The sequence below is a fragment of the Rissa tridactyla genome, chromosome 19 (genome assembly GCF_028500815.1).
Source record: "Rissa tridactyla isolate bRisTri1 chromosome 19, bRisTri1.patW.cur.20221130, whole genome shotgun sequence".
NCBI lineage: Eukaryota > Metazoa > Chordata > Aves > Charadriiformes > Laridae > Rissa > Rissa tridactyla.
In genome coordinates, this window is record NC_071484.1 from 5640525 (window position 1) to 5652973 (window position 12449).

Sequence of the window (12449 nt, forward strand, 5' to 3'; positions counted from 1 at the left end):
CAACGTGAAAATATGAAGACAGGCAGAAAAAAGAACAGCTAAGTTAAAGTCAGCATTGTTATCTCAACTCGGAAATCAGTTTAAATGCTTTCAAAGTTCTTGCAGATGAAACTGGCAATTATATAAGCATGCTTTCAGAGCTGGAAAACATGATATCTCCTTACACATGCATATTCCTCTCCGCTCCCTGGCATGCGGCTCTCTGTCGATGCTGTACTTACATGTATAGAATTAACTGCTCAGCCCTCCAGAACGGTCAAACCACCCCACCACCCTAAACCCTGACAAAGAAAACATCGGAGCAGACAGTCTCCAAAGACCTTTCTTGCACTGCTGAGTTGCTGGTCTCAAGCTACCCGGAGCTGAAAATACGTCCATCTAACAGGGCCAAAAATTCTCCTGTTTTAACAGGATCCAAGTAAGTTTTCACCTATATTATTACAGAAAAAAGGGGATTGACCCCAGTTATTTTACCATCTGAAGATCATCAATTCTGGTATTGACACCAGAAGCCATTTCCTTCCGCTCCTGTGGTGTTTCTGGGCATGGGTAGAGGGAGGCACGGAATCTGGAAGACATGCAAGCCACGTTAGTAACAAAGACGGAAAGAAGATAAATCAGTCAGGGAAATAGATGGCTGAGCCTGAACGCAGACGTAAAGCAAGAAGCACCTTAAGAGAAGTTTCTGATCAGCAAAGACCGCCAAGCAGAGTTGCAGTCTTTAAATCAAGTGGGCACAGAAGTTTGCTTTAGGCCAAAGCAGCAGTGGAATGCTTAAGAAAATGGAAGTGGGAGGAAATCCTCTGTTCCCTGTACCGACAGTGTCCCAGGGGCACTGTCACAAAGTTGATTAGCCATCCCGGTTCAGGGTGTTGCTATCATACCAATGCAGCTGCTCCTAGAAGCCATCACCGTTGATCTGCCCTGTGAGAACATTGCCTGCTGACATCCCACTAGGTCTGTCCGAGAGTCCAACACCCAAACTCCCTTGTTTTTAGGCATTCTCCATCAAAGCAGTCAGCTACTTGGAGCATTACAGGCTCGGGCAGTGGCTAGTTTGCCTGTAAAATATGTTTCAACTACTTATGGTACAGTTTATTTGCTGTCAAAATATGTACTCCTACAGTCATTGTGAAATAAGGAGTTGTAAAATACTGATATTAAGTCACGGCAGTGTGTTTCAAATATTTGAGAGAGCTGCCAACTCTAAGAGTTTCATACCCTTCACATATCTTCTTGACTCTGTTCTTCAGCTGGTCGCCTTGGAAGAAGATGATAAACACAGACTTGTGCACATAATCCCCCTAGAACAAAAGAAAGGGTGCCCTGTAATAGCTCAGCTATTTACAGAAGTTAGCATTATAGCAAATTACAACAGAGTTCTACTTTTCCTTCCTCTGAATCTGCGCACACAGAGCCCACATCTGCACAGCGAGTCAAGAACGTACCTTAACATCACTGAAACGGTCACAAGGAAAGCAATTTTCCGAAGACTCAGTATGGAACACCCCTACCGTACTTGTGTTTACTGAAGCAAAATGTTCTAGATTATCTGTTATCTATCCTCTGTAACACAATAAACAGGAAAACCTGGGAAGGTCTCCAAAAGAACAGAGATGCAATGAAATATTTATCAGCATTTACTGCAGTCAGCTCACCTACGGAACCAAGCAAAAAGCTAGAGAGTGAATGAAAATAAGACGAAGCGGAGTTTAACAACTTTGATTCTCCAGGGAGGCCAACGGCACATTCTTTGTACAGCTGTTTTCATGTTGGGAGCCAGGTCCCCTTTCCTGCATTTGTTGACAAGTTATTGTTCTACCTTACTTAGGAAATTTTAACGTAATGTTTCAAGAATAATTACATTAGGTGTAACCTCAATTTAAGGAAGTGTTGCACAATTGAACAAAGTCTCTCCTAGCAGACAGATAATTCAGCAGGTCAACTACCAGCCGTCGGTGGGAGAAGAGAACCAGTCAACCTTACATGAGAAACAAAGGGACGGTTACCGAGTTCAACTCTTCTCTCTTTGTTCCAGTGCAGCCTACACACAGCCTTTCTTTTTACTGGCTAAGAGCAAGAGTTCCCGAAGTTTGGGCATTGACCGTTGATTCGAGCAAAGAGGACACTGAATGCAAAAAACAGGCCCCATCACACTTACTAGGTAATAAAGCCAACAATTCTCAGGTGGATGTTTAAATGATTGGTTAGCAAATTAAGAAAAATGAAAGGTCCAAGTTCACAGTGAATGAGGTCCAGATGTTACGCTGCTAACGTCCAAAAGAGCCTCTCGCAAGGAGGATCCCTACTTACTCAGAGCTGCATACAGGAATTGCGCTTGCAGTCTGTGCCAGAGAAGCAACTATGCCCTGCTGCAGTCCAAATTTTGAGTTGTTTTTCCCACTTTCAACAGCATTCACCATCCACCCTGCTATTTTTGTTTTAATTAAATGGGAAAACATTTGCCACTAAAGCCTCAGAGGCTGCACGTATTTGCCGTGAAGGGACGCAACGCAAACATTTGACTGTGTGTAGCTCAGTGAGGGATAAAGGCTTAGATCTATAAGAAAATCCCTTTACACGCCTGAGACTTTCGCTGCTGTAAACAATAGTTCCTTTTACCGTTACAGGATCCTCCAGGGGGTTTTCAATTTCTGCTTGACGCAGGAATACGTTCCCTCGGCACACTCGCCACAGCATGCGCTCAAACATGGGGATCCGCTCACGGTTGATCACACCAGCCACAAACCTGTGAAGGGGACAGCATAAATGTACGTTCTGCACCTAAAAGAACACAAAGCCTGACACCCGAACCACCGACGGCAACTGGAGATTGAAAGCTACAAAAATCTTATGTTGAAATTAGTTCTTTAAGCAAAACTGAAGGTCCTCTAAGTACGTGGAGATAAAAACACAACAAAACCAGCTGCGCTACAGCAAAAGCTATGCCTTTCCACAGAATTAAATAGCCTATTAAAAAAAACGCTAAATAAATCACTGGCTAAATGAACGTATTTAAGACATACAGTTTCTACGCCTGCTAGTCTTCATTTCAGTAGGTTCCTGGTACGTTACATGGCAAGGATTATAGCAGTCACGCCACCATTGACTATGTTCCAGGCACGTGCTTCAGAAGACCTCGCTGCTTCAAGCCCTACGTCCAGATAAAGAATTACAGACGTACAAAGGCAGCCTGGAAGCAGCTAACGAAGAGGACACAGAACTATACAGATTTTTTCGGCCTATTATGTGCCCACAGTAGTTACTAGTTTCAAAACAGCTGCGAGAGCTCAGCACGTCTGAAAAAACAACCAGAACAGATTCACAAGGAACAAATTAGTAAAATTTTTTTTTTTTTTTGGGGGGGGGGGGGGGGGGAGGTGGGGCAGAGAGAAATGTGCCAAGCACAAATATGAACTGGGAAGTTAACGTACGCAGGACAAAACCAGAGGATGACAGCTAGTTTAGGATTAGCCTTCATCGGCTTGATGTGTCGGTCTGGAAAGTTGCACAGCTGTGCTCAAACGGCCGTGGGTGCCACAGGACGAACGTAAGGCGACAACCCAACGCGGGGCAGGAGAAAACAAATTGCCATTACCCGAGTCGTAGCGGGGCACCTCTTCCCATCTCGCTTGGTTCCAGGAGCGAAGAGGATTCCTCCAACAGGTCTGGATCCGCCATCTGCTGATGATGCAATTCAGCCTGAATTCACAAATCAATTAATATCTAATGAAACTAGTTAGTGGCATGCAGGGAACGAGGAACCAGGAGATAGTTTGGGGAGATGAAAAAAGAAAAGAAAAAAAAAGAGAAAAGAAAAAGAAAGAACGAACAAACGTAAGACAGCAGAAAGAGGAACTAGATGATGGAAAAGACAGCAAGAATCACACAAGGAAGGAGAAAAACGAGAGGAGAAGTGGAATGGCCCAGCAAAGCTTCCACACGAGAAAGGTCAGAAGATTGCAGTAACAGAACAAAGGGGCAGTGGGATATATAAGTCTGAAGAAAGGCAGAATTCAAAAAAATTTATCAAGTTTTAAATACAAGTGATGTTCCCAAGAACCATTTTTAATGGCATAAAAGAGTGACACACCAAAAAAAAAAGGAAAATGTTGACTCCCTCTTATCCTATTTGTGCAACGTCTGCATTTCTGAGAGGTGCCTGGGAAATGGTACTTGGTGTAAAGTACCCTGGGAGCCTTGTTCTAGGCCACGGGAAGAAGGATGCTCAGGTAACTCTTCCACAGAGGGTTTAACTGACCTTAGGGCAACCTCACACGGCTGTACCCTACAACCCATCACGCGAGACCTGCACACCCTATATGTGCTGGCCTCCTGCTGTACTCCAAAGCAAAAAAAAAATTCCTTTCAGAATTAGGTGACGATAGTTTGATTGATTCCACGTTACTCGCCACATCAGCGTAGAAACAGGGTCAGAACCAGTAACAAAACCTGGAAGTACTGGATGGTAATTTTCTTAATGGCTTTACAGAGTTCTCCTCCAGGAAAAACACATAATACTTCCAGCCTAAAAACATGCTTCCTGATTAAATCTTTACATTCTTCAAGATGTTTATCCTTATACACTATATGTGTTATTGCCAGACTCACAAGACGCATTGCTTGGGGCAGTCTGATGATGTTGCTCGTCTTTTCGACCAGCCAGGCATTAAAATAGGATGCAGTTTTATACTCTCCTTCATTGCAACTGATTTGCAGGCTAAAATTCTTGGGAATATACCTTGTAAGTGCCAGCAGTACAAGTCAGGAGGGATGCTCAAAGCACATCCTCTTGTGCACCATCTTCATCCAACCCCAGACCACAGTTATTTCTACCTCTGCAGCTTATATAGTGAAATGACAAAAATTACAGTTCCTCAGCACAAAGAGAGGGCCAAATTCTACCCTCCTGGTATCCAGGAGGTCTTCCCCACGGAGCCAGCAGGGGATCTTTCTAAAACGCACCTGAAGGTAGAGTTTGACCCTTGAACATTTAAAACGCATGCACACGTACAGCACAGCCTTGCAAAAGCATACAGCAACTTTAACGACTCAGCCAGAGTTTCTTCCTTTGCGCAATAGTTGCGTCTTAATTGTAGTGAAAAAACTCGACAACATTTTACTTGCATGCCAAATAAAAGTATTTACCATCGAGAAGACAAGTTTTTGCAAGGCTGACATCAAACACAGCCCAACGGCTTGTACGCCCGCGGGCTGACGGATGTTACAAAAGGGAGGGAGCCCTTAATTGAGTTTGGAAAGCCAGCACGGAGAACTGCTGACCCTTTCAACTTCAAGGCAACTTGTTGCAACATCAAGAACAGAATGAAAATTTTGCTTCGTACAGAACACAACCAAAAGAAGAAGGTTTGGTACCCAAAACAAAACATACAGACCAAACACACCGGTGAGGACTTGACAGCTAGATTTCAGGATGTTGAAAAACAGTAAGTTAAAATTGTAAGAGGCTTGTATTGTATTTATCAGTAACCAAGATGCTCTGTGATAATTTTTGTGAAGTGCACCACATTTTAGCATATGAAACATAAAAAAAAAAAAAAAAAAAAAGGATAGCACATGCAAAAACTCTGGATCCGCCTCACTTGAGAGAGTAATTCTTGTAAATGTTTAATATTACCTCTGGCCCTTTTGGGCTGTGTGCCCTTTACTCGGGACACTGTATGAATTAAAGACAAGTCCTGCTTGGACGAGTTGAAATTACAAAAGCGCAGCTTAAATTAAAGTTGGATTAGACCAGTTTTGCTAAACAAGAACTTTCTTACACAAGGATTATTTGTGTAACAAAACCCTATGTCCTTTAATTCATCTCTCAACTACTCTGATCCGATGATCACAGCCTTTCTAGAAAGGAAACGGCACAGCAACGTCAGCTCTGATCCTGGTGGGATAACTGAAGTTATACATACTTATAACCTTATAACCAGTGTTATAAGATTTAACAGAGGAAAAAAAAAAAAAAAAAAGAGAGACTATGTGGAAATGAAAGAGCTATCCAGCTGCAATGCAGAGGAACAAGACTCTTGGAAATTTACTTGGAGTAAGTTTTCACCATCAGCGAGCGAAATGTCATCGTTATTGTGAAGTATTTTTTTACTATGTCTGCTCATTCAGGATCGGAAAAACCCCAGGTATTTGCATGCCAGTAATCAGAATGCAGATCTTTTATTATTAAACATTTTTAAATCGCTTATTGTTCACCCAGATCAGCACCTTTAATCTCAAGGCCAGAAAAAACAGTTCATTTTCCCCATTCTCGATCACAGTTCTGCTCTGTAACCGCTCTGGATCGCTACGCGCAACGCCATACAATTCAAGCCCCTTCCAGTTCACAAACAGAACAAAAGTCAATTTTCACAAGAACTAAAAAAGATTCATTTCACCATCTAACTTATTAACCCAGAGCCCAGACAGGAATGACAGATGCAAAACAAAGAGAAAAAAGCAGATGGGGAGAAGAGTCAGAGGAGAGAGAGACGGGGGAACTGCATGCCATTAACCATTACTTTTCCAGTCTTCTTTTACGCTCACACTCTAGGCAAAGCTTTCAGAGAAATCTCTCCAGCTCATACTGTTCTTCATAAGCAAAGACAAGAAGACTGAGAAAAGGAGCATAATCATCAACATGGTACGTTGAGACAAGAAATGGCTGTTTTGACCAGAACCATGGTAAGAAGAACAAGTGAAAACAATTTTGCCATCCTCCCCCCGCAGCGCACAGGCTCCGCAGAGCGCAACAAACGCCAAGTGTACTTTGGAGAGCGAGCCATTTCTTGTGCAACTTATTACTATGAATAACACAATCTTAATTACAAGTTATTGAAGTCTTCAAGTGTTGAAAGTACTGTGCAAACGACAGCAGGAAGAAATGAAGCGATCGGCACTTTGGGACAACGGGATTGCACAGCCTCAAAGCCCTGGACTAGCCGGGGGCTCACACAGCTGTCTGCAGTGTGAACGGAAAGAGTTTTAAATTTTCAACACTTATGTTTTCATGAACTTCACACATGAGCTGTTCAGTCTGCTTTTACATACAGCAGGGCATTGTATTTGTTGTATTTTGGTTTATTATTACAGAAAACAGGTACCAAACAGGAGCAGGAACACATCTGAACTTTCTGTGGCCAGTTCGCTTAAGGCTGACGTGAGTTCCTTTTTGTGCTGGCCTGACACAGACTGTTTAGAAAATTGGGTTTGATTTTTAAATTTTGTATGATCATACTGTACTTGAAGAAAAGCAGTAGGCAGCTCTCACCAGAGAGGACAGTAATTAATAAAAAAAGCGTACAGCACTCACTGTACGCGGTTTTACTCAATACTCAGAAGAGGCGGGCAGCGGCACCTTTAGCGCAGGTAAGTAATAGCTTACCAGATTAACGCTGTGTGTCCAAGGAGACACTTGTAAGTGAACATTCAACACTTGAAGACAAGGTTTTTTTTGTACTGAAACCAACCCCATGACCAATCAAGTGATCACACTAGTAGCAGGATCTATGTCGGCAGTGACTACGACTTGTGTTGGCACAGGAACACCCTCAATGCCTGAGCAGGCAGCATCCTGTGCCAGAAAAACAAAAACCAAACCGTTAGATAAACGGTCTGAAGCTTGCAGGAGCCCAGCTCTACTTGATCACAGCCTTTGTAAAGGCCAGAAGCCAGATCTATCAAGAACTCTTTGATCAAATCCTTGGATTAGGGGAAGCAGGACGTGTACTCAGCAAAACCACTTCCTTACCATTCAAAAACACACACAGGAGCTCTCTGAGAAAACTCCCTAGACTCTGAGATACTTAAGCTTTACGCGGAAGGATTACGCCTTCTTCTGCACAGGCTTTATGTCTGTATAAATGACATCAGAGAAGCCCTTCTCAGGTCCAGTGCCTGGCCCAGCCGGGCTCCCACAAAACGTTCCAGATGTTAAACGGCAGCTTCGCTCCAGAACTGACCTCTGAAAACTTTAGGGTTCAATCAAAGGCTCAAATAAATAAATAAATAAATAATCTATTCCTTCAGTGGACTTTGTGTTATGACCCTAATGAGTAATCTCCATATAACGCTTCAAAGGCTGAAGAGAAATTAAGCTTGATTGTCGTATCTCTGTGTCAGCGAGGCACGACTGCTTATCTGCACACGCTCCAGAGAAACGCTTACCCACTGAAGAAAGCGCTCACTGTAACGCCAAGTTTTTGGTCTGTTGATGTGCTTTTAAAACTACTAGCGTCTCATTTGTTTTACACAATTTTTAGACAAACCATTTCTTAGCTAAAACAAACCCAAAACAACATCACAAGAGGTAAATCATGGGTAGCTATGTGCACTGCATGAAAAATGGCAAATAATTTAAGAAGCTTTCTTAAACAAAGCATAAAAATGATCCTGCTGTCCGAAACAGCAACTAAAAATACATTTGAGAATAAAAATGGTAATTTGTGGGAGAAGAACCAGCTGCCCAAGTGTTAACCCGCCCCCGGTATTCTGACCTCATCAAAAAATTGCTGAGTTTTACGCAGTATAAATTTTAATTCTGTCAGCTCCAAAAAGTTTCTCTTCAGAGCTTCCTGGTTTGTGTTGATTTCCTTAAGCTCATTTTCAATTTTCTCAAAGTTTGCCTGCAAGATGGGAAAAGAAGAGGACAGAAAAAGGACTTAAAGCAATTCCATAAATAACTGCTGTTAAGTCTATTAAAACAAGAAAGTAGGCAAGATGCTTTACATTCCCACACGATTTGCGTACAATTACAGATGCGTCGCCAGTCTGCTGTGGCACACAGCTCCAGATTGTGACATTCTCTTCAGGCAACGTTGAGACTTTTCATGCTCAGCCAGTCTTTTATAAGCTGGATTTAATACGGCGTTCTTTAAATCACTAAAGCCCCTTATAAACTTTATGACGGACCCACCATGACCCATGCAGTTCCAGTGGTTTTTGACTCTTTTAAATGGGTGAAATTTCTTTGAAGTACCTTCACTTCTAACTGTATTTGGATAAACACACAAACAAAACAATGCTCGTGAATCCAGATCAACCTGATGTGAGTGATCAGAGCTCCCGTTTCAGGTGACGGCTAGGGACTATGGTTAGCGCACCTTTGCCGCTAAATTCAACATGTGTCTACCAATGGAGAAAATCTCCCCTGTTTCCATCTACGTTCAAGTACTACTTGAGTCTTAACACACATCATTACCTCCAAATCAATCATGTCACGTGGAAAAGGCACCTCCGGGTTTTCCCCAGTGTCCATGATGGGAATATTTGCCTTTTTAATCTCCTTCTCCACAAACCCTGGAGAGACAGCAGTGTTATCGTTAACCAAAAGGATACTTCAATGTCAAACTGTCACCGTAACGCCACCCAGCCCCATCAGCAGCTGTGAATTCTTTCACCTCCTATTCCGAGAGCCTCTGATTTGGTTGAGGCAGGGAGGGGATCCCTGCTGGCTGACACACAGAGGAAGGGCGGCCTTCGCTCCTCCTCAGCACCCTGTTCTCTAGTGCTGCCGTGCAGGTTTAGCCTGTACTATTTTCCTTCTAAAAGCTACCGGAGCCAGAGCCACATCAGGCCCAGAGAGAAACGTACGGAGTTTTCGGTCCATCTCTTCGCACCTCCTGACTTCATTAACGAATTTACGCTGGAACACGTTCACGTCCGGGTTCAGCTGCAGAGAGAGAGATGGTTTCAGCCCGGCCCGGCACCCCCGAGCCCCTGGGAGCGAGCGCCGGGGGTACCAGGCCCCGCTCCGCCGCAGCGGGCCGGGCCCGGGGTTGGCGCCGGGGCCGGGCCCGGGGGATACTCACGTCGCGGAACTGGACCTTCCCCAGCTCGCCCAGCTCGCTGACACAGCAATAGGCGGCCTCGGACTGCAGGAAGAGCTGGGCCAGGGTCATCTCCTCGCTGCGGAACAGCTCCCCCATGGTGCCGCCGGCTCCGCCGCGGGCTCTGAGGAGAAGAGCCGTCAGAACCGGGACAGGGCCGTCAGAACCGGGACAGGGCGGCAGCAGGGGCCGGCTAGGCCGCCGGGGCCTCCAGGGCCTCCCCGCCGCCACCCCCTCATAGCCCCGGTCCCGGTCTCGGTCTCGGCCCCGGCCGCGGCCCCGGCCCCCGCTGTCACCGAAGGGCGGGCGGGCGGCCCAGTGAGCCCCGGCCCCACCGCCATGTTACCTGCCGCCGCCCCGCACCGCCCGCAGCCGCCGCCGCAGCTACCACCAGCTGATCCGCTGCGGCTCCCGTCCCTGACGTCACCGCGCACGCGGGGCGGGGTCACGCGGGCGCGTCTCCTAGCGACGGCGCGCCTCGGCCTGGACCGCACCGGACGTGATGGCGGCGGCGGGGCGGGATGGGGCGGGGCTGGGCTGGGCCGGGCCGGTCACCGAGCTCCTGGTCCCCCCGGGCGCGCGGCTCGCCCGCTCCTCTGGAGGGGCTGCTGGCGTGACGCAGGGGCTCCCGTGACGCAGGCGGTGACGTCACTGGCAGCGTGGCCGAGGCGCGAGGGCGTGTCCCGGCCCTGCTCTCCGTGAGGCGGCCGCGGGGAGCAGCGGCGGCCACAGGTACGGTCCGGGGAGCCCGGGGCGGCTGGTCGGGGCGGAGGGAGCGGCCCCGGGGCCTCCCCCCGCCGAGCCCGGCCCCGCCTCGCCGCCCGCTCCCGTCCGCTGGCCCGAAGCGAGCGTTTCCGTGCTGAAATCAGTGGAAATGTGGGAAGTGAGAGAGCAAAAAACCAGCTCTTTGGGGTTAAACCCAAGTGTTGTACAAGCACCCAGCCATGGAGGCCATTCCTCCGGTACAGGCCTTCATCGCACAGCAATCCAGTGAAATACAAGAAAACCCCCCTGTGGTCAGGGGTTTCTGCACTAGGCTGTTAATGGAAACATGGTTTGTTGGGAAGGAAGCCAAAAATCACAGCCGTTTAAGTTAAAATACAGTAAACTTCCCAGTACTTCTACTTGCTGACCGTGTCTTTGAGTAAGTGCTTGGTCTCAATATGATTCAGAGAGGAGCTTTTGCAGTAGCAAAAATATGATTTAACCACAGCTCCCATTTCACACCGTTGTCTTTGCTCTGAAAGCCCCTCGTGGTGCGCAGCAAAGCGGAGGTGAGATTCCCCTTCGGGACCTGGGCGGCCGTTTGCCTCCCTTGGAGCAGAGTAATTACTGTGTGCTCATTAGTGGTGCTGCGACAGAGGGGCACCGGTGGGGGGGTGGGTGCTGCTCCAGCCCGGAAGAGCAAATCCCTGTCACTGCTCCTGAGAGCTCCCGTGGGACAAAGGAGCAGCTGCAGGTGTGTCAGGAGCTAAGGACATGGCAGGGGTCAGCGTGGGGGGCTGCCGTCACGGCAAACGACACCCTGCGCCAGCAGATTCAGGCTGTGTTAGGGAGGGTGGTGGTGCTGCGGGGTGGAGATGGCAGTGGTAGGGCTGCTAACGCTCTCAGGTTTTGCTTTTATTCCGATATTTGACGTCCCTCAGTTATGAAAGTGAGCAAGTTAGAAGGTCAGATAACATCTTAATTTGTCATTAAATTAGTTTGGTGACTGAGAAATGCATTGCACTGCCAGCGGCTGATAAAACTGAATTTTCATGGTCTGTGAGATGCATCTAACAGCACTGACAGTTGCACACATACTGCACATTTCCTCCCCGGTACTTATCCCCAGGTCCTTGCAAAACAGAGAGGACAATTTTCTTTCTTTGTCTCTGTCCAGTCCATGTCCTCTGTACTTAAGCTACAGGTGAAGGGACAAATTTTGTCAACTGCAGTTGGTGAAGTTTAGCAGAGTCTGTCCACTGCAAGCCCAGGCCATTCCTTATTTCTGCCAGGCCCTAAGCAGCTGTATCTTGCTATTTAAGAAGTTAGTGAGCTGCGCGGTTTCCTTTAGTCACAGGAACTTCCACAGACCGATGTGGAAGCAGATGCTGCACGTTGTATTCCTTTGTTGTCCTGCATATGTCCGACAAAGTTTTTCTTTGAGGCTGAAATACGCTCGTTTTTGTTTGGACTGTCTGTTCCATGTCCATACACGGGATTCAGTAGTGGCGCTATAAAATCGCTGGGACATTGGAATGATCAGTAGTATCTAACGCATAGCGCAAACGTGGAAGAGCCAAAGATCAAACTATATCTACCGTGCAACAAGAGCAGCCAGAAATTGCTCACGCTGGAAGAGGTTGAGGTGGATTTCACTGTCCTGTGAGCTGAGGTTTGCCACCTATTGGCTTTTCCGGGTATGTCTCCACGGCAGAAAATGGCTGAAATGAAGTTAGTCCTAATATAGAAAATTACTCATCGCATTTTAGCTTGGGGTGTGATTGCTGCGTGCCCAGCAAGACCTGAGCGCGGCCCTTCATACCTTCTACTGAGTATCAAGAGCAAATACAAATTCCTGTTCTCTTGTTTTATCTGATTCTATCTAGGTTGACCTACTCAGTCTGATTTTTTTTT

The 12449-nt window shown here is 46.6% G+C and overlaps 1 protein-coding gene across 3 annotated transcripts in view; it reads right to left on the reverse strand.

The window, feature by feature from the left end:
* ATP6V0A1 (ATPase H+ transporting V0 subunit a1) overlaps positions 1-10279 on the reverse strand; it is a 30576-nt gene extending 20297 nt beyond the window's left edge. The window contains exons 1-9 of one of the 3 annotated variants that reach the window (XM_054224141.1): positions 10177-10279; positions 9813-9954; positions 9595-9673; positions 9203-9300; positions 8499-8627; positions 3599-3702; positions 2623-2749; positions 1222-1304; positions 475-568 (exon numbers count right to left, since the gene is read on the reverse strand). In XM_054224141.1, the coding sequence (XP_054080116.1) occupies positions 475-568; positions 1222-1304; positions 2623-2749; positions 3599-3702; positions 8499-8627; positions 9203-9300; positions 9595-9673; positions 9813-9929 (831 nt within the window). In that variant the 5' untranslated portion in view covers positions 9930-9954; positions 10177-10279. The remainder of the gene's footprint in view (positions 1-474; positions 569-1221; positions 1305-2622; positions 2750-3598; positions 3703-8498; positions 8628-9202; positions 9301-9594; positions 9674-9812; positions 9955-10176) is intronic. The other 2 variants (XM_054224140.1, XM_054224139.1) reach the window with 2 other exon arrangements.
* Between the last annotated feature and the right edge of the window lie 2170 nt (positions 10280-12449).